Below are 8,269 nucleotides of genomic sequence, written 5' to 3'. Positions count from 1 at the left end.
GATCCAGACATTTGAATTGAGAAAGCTTCCTAGAGGGGAAGCGATACATCTTCAAATCTTGGAAACCAAGTCCAGTGGATTGTTTTTTAAACTTTTACAGAATGACTATGACCTGGATGACTGAGAATCTTCATCAGCATAGAGAATATTTACCACTATCTGAATAAACAGATATGAACGAGTGTTTACGGGTCAATTTATTAGCCATCTATGACTATTAGTATTCAAACTACAGATTATAATATGCATGGTAACCGTGAATAAAATCAATAATTCTCTCATTTCATACAGTAGGTAATCCTGCCTGAAGGTGAACCTTGTTACCTGGCATGTACTTATTCTCTATAGCCTGCAGGAGCTGCGCCTCGTCCACGTGGGAGCAGAGAGCGTGAGCCACTCGGTTGTTTCCCAGAGCGCAGATCGCAGAGTACAGTCTGAGCGTGTGGAAGTGAAACTTTAACAAATCCTTCTGCTCTGACAGCTCCAGGATGTCCACCGACCTGGGGGGCAATTAGAGGTGTGAGCAGGGACAGGGTGGAGGCAGAGGCATGCTGGGGGGGCGGGCTCTCTCACCTGTTCTCCTCAGGTATGTGCAGAGACATGAACTGCAGCGGGTCATTACACTGGACCTGCCAGCCGTGTCGATCGTTCACTCTGGAGGTGGAAACCTGGACGAAGTAAATGGAGTCAAATCTGGTCCATAAAACATGTTTTATGAATAAAATGCGAGAAAATAACATGTTTCTTAAATTAAAATTTGAAGGAACGAAAAAAAATCTTTGTAAATTACATTTTCGAATGAAAAAATGTTTTAAGAATAAATAAACAAATAAAAAAATTGTAAAAATGCAATCTTATTTTACAGTTTAATTTTTTATTAATTTTTTTTATAATTGTATTCCTTGCTCCATTTTTTTCAAATGTAATTTTTTTTATTTCCTCTTATCAGATTAACTTTTTCCAGATGCCATTTTCCTCCTTTCTGGGGGCGGGCTTTTCTCTGGAGCAAAGACGCATTTGTATTGGTCTGCAGGATGTTAGCAACAACATTTTGATTGTTCCAGAGAGCGAGCCTTTGGATTGGGTGGGAAGAAAAGCTAACGATCTGGAAAATGCAATTTGAAAGGAATTTATTTCATAAAACAAAATCAAAACTACAAAGAAAAAAATATAAAATCTTTTAAAAACAATAGAAATGTTTTAATAAATATGAAATAAAATTATGAAAAATTGATTTGAATAAAATATTGTTTCTCTAAAAGCCTTTTTGATTTAAATGTTTTCCAAAATTTCTGAATAGATTTTTTTTCAAATGTCTTTTTATTCTTTAATACAAAGAATAATGGAACAAAAATCACTCCATAAGTATTCGGCTCTTAGTAAGGCTGAATTGGATTGTTTTGTCCCCGTAATTTCTTTAATGACATATTTTTACAAATATTAATGAATAAACTAAATTCATTTTAGGATTAAATTCTTTATTTGACAAACAGGAGTTCCTGCCTTTAGGAAGTGGTTGGGAACGCGGCTCCATAGGACGGGAGTGAGGAACTGCACGTGGAGTCGTGGAGGACATTGAGGAAGCGGATTCTTCCTCTCGCTTTTAAACAGACCAGCTGACAGAGGCATCACGTTCTGCAGGGGAACAGAAACAAAGTTGGAGAACAACCTAAAAACTTGGTTTAATCAGTTCCCTGGTGGAGCTGAATGATCAACAGCAGAGGGTGTGATTGAAAATCTGGAGCTTTATGCTACGTTCATCAGTGCGTAAGCAGCAGAAGCAGCAAAAATGCACGTGCTGCTTCATTTTTATGCTTGTACCAGTTTAGTTCTGACGTGCATCTGAAGCATCTTTGCTGCTCCAGCTGTGCGGTGGAAAAGTGGGTCTGAAGCGCGTTGGGCGGAGCTACTCTATCCTTTCTTTGCCTGGAACAATGGCAGCTATATTTGCTGTGATCAGTGGGTAAAAAGTAGTTTGAATCTATTTAGAAGTGAGAAAGTCCTCCTGAAAACATGGTCTGTGCAGTCAGTTCATCCAGATTACCATCCTGCCTTCAAAGATTAATAGCTAAAGTTCAATTTTTCCAAATCCAACAGCTGCTGCTGCTGAAGCGCGTCACGCGCCTCAGATGCTCAGAAGCTCATGAGGCGCTGCTGCTGCTGCTCTAAACGCGCTGCAGGATCTTTTGCTGCACCTTGATGCGCATCAACCATTGAGTTTGCATGTAAACCTGCTGCTTCTGCTGCCTCTGTAGGATGCGATCTGAACGTAGAGTTAGAGTCAATCAGTAATTATTCCTTTTATCAAGTAGGAAAAGTTTTCATCTGATGTTGTTAGTGTGGAAAGTAGAAACATTTTCACTAGGATGGTTCAGAGATATCACTGTCTTCATTCGTCTTTTACTTAGTTGTTAATCCAACAGCAAAGATTCAGGTGCTTAAATGTAAATTAACTCCTCTTTATGCAAAGTTATGTTTTCAGAAAAAGTTGAATGTTTTTAACTTTTTGTGTCGTTGAGCTTCTTAACACTAAGTGTGTCATCTCTGTTTATCCTCTACTCAAACAACAAACGTCCTTATTAAACTCAATGATGGCTTTGAGTCCGTCCTAAAGCATCGAGCTCAAAACGAAAACTAAAAATATCAATAACTCATTGAGCAGACAGAAACTGCATGAATTAACTCCGCAGAGGTCAATATAACAAAAAGATGATTGGCTGGAAGCTTTGAGGAAACAAACTTTGGATGTTTCTAAAGTTACTGATGTTAAGTTCAAGTCGCTTTGTTCATCAATGATCGGTTTTGTCATTTTTATTCCTTGGATTTAGGAGACAAGTTGCCAAAATACAGCCTTTCAAAATAAAATCCCTCACTGAAAAATAATTAATAGAATTGATATAAAAACATGCCAAAGCTTTTGGCTAATTTCTCATTTCCCCCAACAGTCAGACTGCTGTCTATGACTTCCTGGTTAGACAGTCTCACAATTCACAGTGGAATTTAAACACATCACCTTTTGTCTGTAAGCAGCTGATGGAAATGAACCCACTGAACCCCCAGTCCTAAAAAAATGGAAAACATTTCATATCTCCTGCCAGTGTGTCCTCCCACCTACCTTAATGCGCCCCAGTTCAAACTGGAAGACGTTGGGACTGGTGGCCTTGGCAAAAACCGCAGGAAACAGTTTTGTGCTGGGCTCCACCTGTTCAGAGGACAATGCTTTAGGGACCAACATGGGTTTTTTTCTGGCAAACATGACATGAACATGATTTAATAACACAGAGAGAAGTTCTCAGGCTTTTTGGTTAAAATTCTTCCTGCTGGGTTTAGTTTTTAACCAGAAGCTTTCCCATTGGTTATATTGTAGCAGCCATTAAAAATGGCCGTTCCCAGCCAAACACCAGCTGAATGGCAGCCAACTTCCAGTCATTGCATTGACCCCCTTTTGCATATTTTTTTACTCTGACTTCACCTTTTCATTGAATTACAGGGTCTGACCAGGAGATGACGCTTCTCTTTAGATCATAATGTCCAATAATCATGACAGAAAGAATATTTTAATACAAAGATTGATGTTTAAAAAGGAATTGTAGGGGACCAGCCAGGGACCAGACAAGGACCAGCCAGGGACCAGCCAGGGACCAGCCAGGGACCAGCCAGGGACCAGCCAGGGACCAACAAAGGAAAATGGGGAAATTTTGAATGGCTACTACTCTACTTGCTGCTTGGGAAAGAGTTGTGATGTTGGGACCATCTCTGCACAGTCCGCTCTCTTTATGGTCTTTAATCACTTTGTTTTCTTCTTGTTTTATAACATGTTTGTCTGGATTTGTCTCTTTCCAGGTCTCTAACCCTCAGCCTGTTGAAGGGATAGTGTGTAACTAATTAGGCTTTTTATGAGCAAAAATCTAGTATTGCTTTAATAAATAAACTTTGCTTTAATAAATAATAAATAAACTTTGCACCAAAGATTGATCAAAATGGCATTAAAAATGGAAGAGCTTCCGTAGTTTAGAAAGACTGGTTTATAAATATATAGATAGCTGATCTATGGGGAAAAATAACTGTTAATTAATACATAAGCCTACGTGTGCCTACAGTGAGGCCAATGTGCCTGGAGGGCGGCCATCTTGGATCGGACCATGGTTCAAACAGCTGCTGTAAGAATGAGGCGCCTTAGAACTCATTTTAAATGATTTAAAATGAAAGACAAGTCAGAGATAATATTACAATAATTTCTTCCATGTCACAACCCATCAGCTGTTTTACTGCCACTGATGGGTAGGAGTCGTAGCAGCTTCATATCATGTTATAACTTTTTAACTAATTTCCTTAACTTTGAATAATATTTACCAGGTCGGACACCTACACATACTTTTTTATTGGCAGTTACGCGCTCAAACTCTTTAGCCTTACACATTATATCCATTTTTGAGCCTGTGTTGTTGGTGGAGGACGATTATAAAACAAACAAAGGCATTAATCAGTGCGTAAGCAGTGATGAACGCCCTCCTGTTCAAAGGGAGTTTTTCCTCTCCACTGTCGCGATAAGCATGCTTAGTGTAAGGGATTGCTGAAGAGTCAATGCAATCAACTGGTTTTCCTTAGATAGAAAACCTTGATTGAATCTGACCTGATGATCTGGTGAACTGAAATGTGCTTTCAGATGACATGTGTTTTGAATTGGCGCTATAGAAATAAACTGAATTGAATAAAGTGAATGTGATTGGTCGTTTATCAAGAGGCAGGATTGTTGGAAGGTTCGCAAGCACTTTTGGTTGTAGCCGGTTTCTCTGAAGCATCTTGCTAACCAGTTAGCAACTTAGTGCTAGTAGGTTCCCAATGGGAAATTCCATTGGGACCAAGTAGCACTAAATTGGTGACTTAGAAACGACACTGTCAAGGAACGCTATGGACAGAGGAAACATGCAAGAGGAGGAGAGTTTAGTGTCGGAGGTCACGGATGAGTCTCCTCCATCATCCATTTTTTATTTAAAGAAGGAAAGCGGGGACAAAGATGTTGTGGAAGAGGACGCCAGGGCGGCAGAAGCTTGGTTTGGTGTAGAAGGCTTCCAGCCGTACATGTTTGAGCCCTTGCCTCGCAACGCTGCCAGTTCTGTTAGCTCTACGCCTGCTGAAGACACAGACGTCCATCCCCGTGAACACTGGGACGGAACTCAATGGGAAAGGAAATGATTCTTATTTCAACCGTTGCGTATATTAGCTGCGACATATGAATCAAGATGCTATGACTGAAAAAATTTTATTGACAGATGACCGTTGATATATGATTGGCTGAATTTAGGTGTTCAGGCTGACATGTAACTAACGGTCTGCATAAGATAACGAGAAAAAAAACAGATTCAAGAACTTCTCTCCAACGCATATCAACGTATCTGACGTGTTCCAGATGACCCCTAAAGGTGTTTCTAACTTCCAGCTACTGTATAATGGCGTATTGGCAGCGTTCTGGTATAAAGGAGGAAGGCATCAGTTCTCCTCCAGACTTCATCCCCATCATAGGGTGAGCCAGAAGGTGAGGGTGATGGATCCTCCCTGCATTCACGCCCACCACCAACAAACTTCCTAGCAGACATGACGCTCAATCTGCTGCCACCAAAAACCTTCTTTCTTTGTTTTTCTTTATTCTTTTTTTTTTGGGCGGCGGTAAACAGCAGCTAGATTAATACAGCGATCAAAAAAAATTTTTTATGCAGACTGGGCTAACGAAGTTAGGCTGTCGTTGGACAGAAGTTCTGGACTCGTTATGGATACTCTATGTATACGCCCAAAATTGAAAAAATACATATAAAGTTCAGTGTATGCCAGAATTTTAGGAGATTCTGGGACGTGGGGAAGCATTCGCTGGATAAATCGGCAAGGTGTGACAGGAGCCTCAGGCTGTTATCTGTGAGTTTTTTGGGTCAGAATTGACCTAATTTGTATGAAATGACAAAGGAAGGCAGAAAACGTTTCATCTCATCAGTACCAGCGGTTGGACATTACAGCCAAAGACTGTTCACATTACGTTCAAAACCCAGTCATAAACATTTGCAGACATGTTTGCATTAAGGAACAAAAAGTCTGGTGTTTACCTGGTAGTAAATGCTGAGTTCTTTCCCATTAGCAGTGAAGGTGAGCAGACCGTTTGTTGTGTCGACGAGACAGCCGATCTCCAGGCCGTTATTGTTCCTGCCCTGCCCCGGGCTGCTGCTCTCTCCAGCCCACACCATGTAGCAGTTACTGCGCTTTATGCTGTAGGACAGTTAGCAGGAGAGGGGATTACAGATTAGCATCAGGTTTAGCATTAAGGACATTCATCAAACTGCTGTTTCACACCTCAAATGATAGATCTTCCAACCATTGTCTCAGGTAAATGTTTAGATTGCCACAAAATGAAACAAAGCAACCAGAACATCTAGTTTTTGGTCAAATATTATAACAGGTCCTGGCCATTTTAATTTAGAAATTAAAACAACAACCAAAAGTGGAAAATAACAGAATTAGGAATTATGTTTGACAGTTTTCAACATATCTTTATGCATTTAGTGAGCAGATAGTACTTTGCTAGTTTTTGTCTTTTCTATTTGCTGCAGCAAACAACTCAGCAACCAAAAGTATATAAAAAAAAATCTGCTCCTTTGAGGTTTTAAAGCCACTCTTCTCTCATACATGCAGTTTCTCCCTTCCTTGAAATAAATTCATTGAAATACAGCAGAAAACTCTGAATGCGTAATTGTTTGCACACTATTCATTTAGCAGCCATGCCTTGAGCTCCCTCCATCTGTACCCATAGTTAATGTCTTGCTGTTTGTGAATAGATGTTTATTTTTTTTTTTGCTTTAATTGAGACTTGTTTAAATTCTATCATGTGAATGGCAGCAGAAGGAGGGGCTTAAAGGACGGGTGGAGTGTCACTGAAACACTGCTACCTAATGTTCAGTTTGTATATCTTCATCCATCGCTGATGTCAGCTTCTCCTCTGCTGGGTTTGGTTAACTTTGCTGTCTGAATTTTATGCTAAGCGCAGCCATCAACAATTTTAAATCACTTCATTGTTCCTTCTACTGACGAGCTTTATGGAAAAGCTTATTTTATTTTCCACCTTGACTTGATACCAGCTCGCACTGCCAGAGGGCCCTGAAGATGGTTCAGTGACAAGGATAGTTCATTGTTGGCCACTGGAAACCAGTGAGACTTTGTTGATAGTGGAAACATTTGGTTCTTTATTGGCAACTGGAAACCACTAGTACTTTATTGGCAAGTGAGACTTTGTTGATAGTGGAAACATTTGGTTCTTTATTGGCAACTGGAAACCACTAGTACTTTATTGGCAACTGGAANGTACTTTATTGGCAACTGGAAGTCAGTGGTACTTTATTGGCAACTGGAAACCACTAGTACTTTGTTGGCAATGTGGTATTTTACCAAGGCAATGATTTGACTTTACTAACCTCTCATGGACTTTTCCCTTCTCGTCACCGAGGGTAACAGTAACAGTCCGGACCTTGTTCAACTCGAAGCTCGGGTCATACTGGTGGAAGTCAGAGGTCACCCAGCCAACCCACACGGTGCTGGGCTCCTGACCAGGGAAGATCCGCACTGAGTAGTAGTACTAGACGGAGAGAGAGAGGCGCAGTCAGGTTAACTTTACATGAAGAATCAGTTGATCAGGCGGGAAATACCTCATTCAAATCAGACATTCTGCCTCGTGTAACGTGTCATTGTTGTGTTGTTGCCTTGGTGTTTCAGTTGATTGTATATACTCAGACCTTATCTTTTTTTTATTCTTATATCTTATTTTTACGCTTTTTATATGGGAAGTGTGTAATATTTCTTATTTTATTCTTACTTATTATTCTATATTTTATTTTGCCCTATTTTACTTAGAATCTCATTTTTATCTCTTCTGTAAATGGTTGCACTGCAAAAAAAGAATTTCCCGTAAGGGATTAATAAAGTAATTCTGATTCTGGTTTTGGATCAGGTCAGTTGCAGCGCTGTGGAGGTCTTTCCCACAAGGATTAACACAACGATTTTTCCAAATCATTGTGATGTGACCCATGAGGCCATATTGAGAAATATATAGATATTATATTTTAATTTATCAAGTTGAGCTTTTTTGATTTATATTTTACAGTAAATATTGCATTAAGTTATAAAATGCACAATTAGGTAAAGTCACATAAAATAATTATAAATACATAAAAAATTATTAAATAAATATAATTTTAAAAGTACATTTATTTAATAATATATAAGATTTCTT

At 39.4% G+C, this 8,269-nt stretch overlaps 1 protein-coding gene across 1 annotated transcript in view; it reads right to left on the bottom strand.

Moving 5' to 3' along the window:
• The window catches only part of ryr2 (ryanodine receptor 2 (cardiac)), a 250,576-nt gene that overhangs the window by 135,930 nt on the left and 106,377 nt on the right, over positions 1-8,269 (bottom strand). The window contains exons 29-34 of the mRNA XM_015379302.1: positions 7,455-7,615; positions 6,096-6,255; positions 3,116-3,202; positions 1,504-1,635; positions 574-668; positions 325-500 (exon numbers count right to left, since the gene is read on the bottom strand). Of these exons, the coding sequence (XP_015234788.1) occupies positions 325-500; positions 574-668; positions 1,504-1,635; positions 3,116-3,202; positions 6,096-6,255; positions 7,455-7,615 (811 nt within the window). The remainder of the gene's footprint in view (positions 1-324; positions 501-573; positions 669-1,503; positions 1,636-3,115; positions 3,203-6,095; positions 6,256-7,454; positions 7,616-8,269) is intronic.

This window comes from Cyprinodon variegatus, unplaced genomic scaffold, assembly GCF_000732505.1.
Source record: "Cyprinodon variegatus isolate N-32 unplaced genomic scaffold, C_variegatus-1.0 Scaffold189, whole genome shotgun sequence".
In the NCBI taxonomy this organism is placed as follows: Eukaryota; Metazoa; Chordata; class Actinopteri; order Cyprinodontiformes; family Cyprinodontidae; genus Cyprinodon; species Cyprinodon variegatus.
The sequence above is the reverse complement of the archived record's forward strand: the minus strand, read 5'-3'. Positions and strand labels throughout refer to the sequence as shown.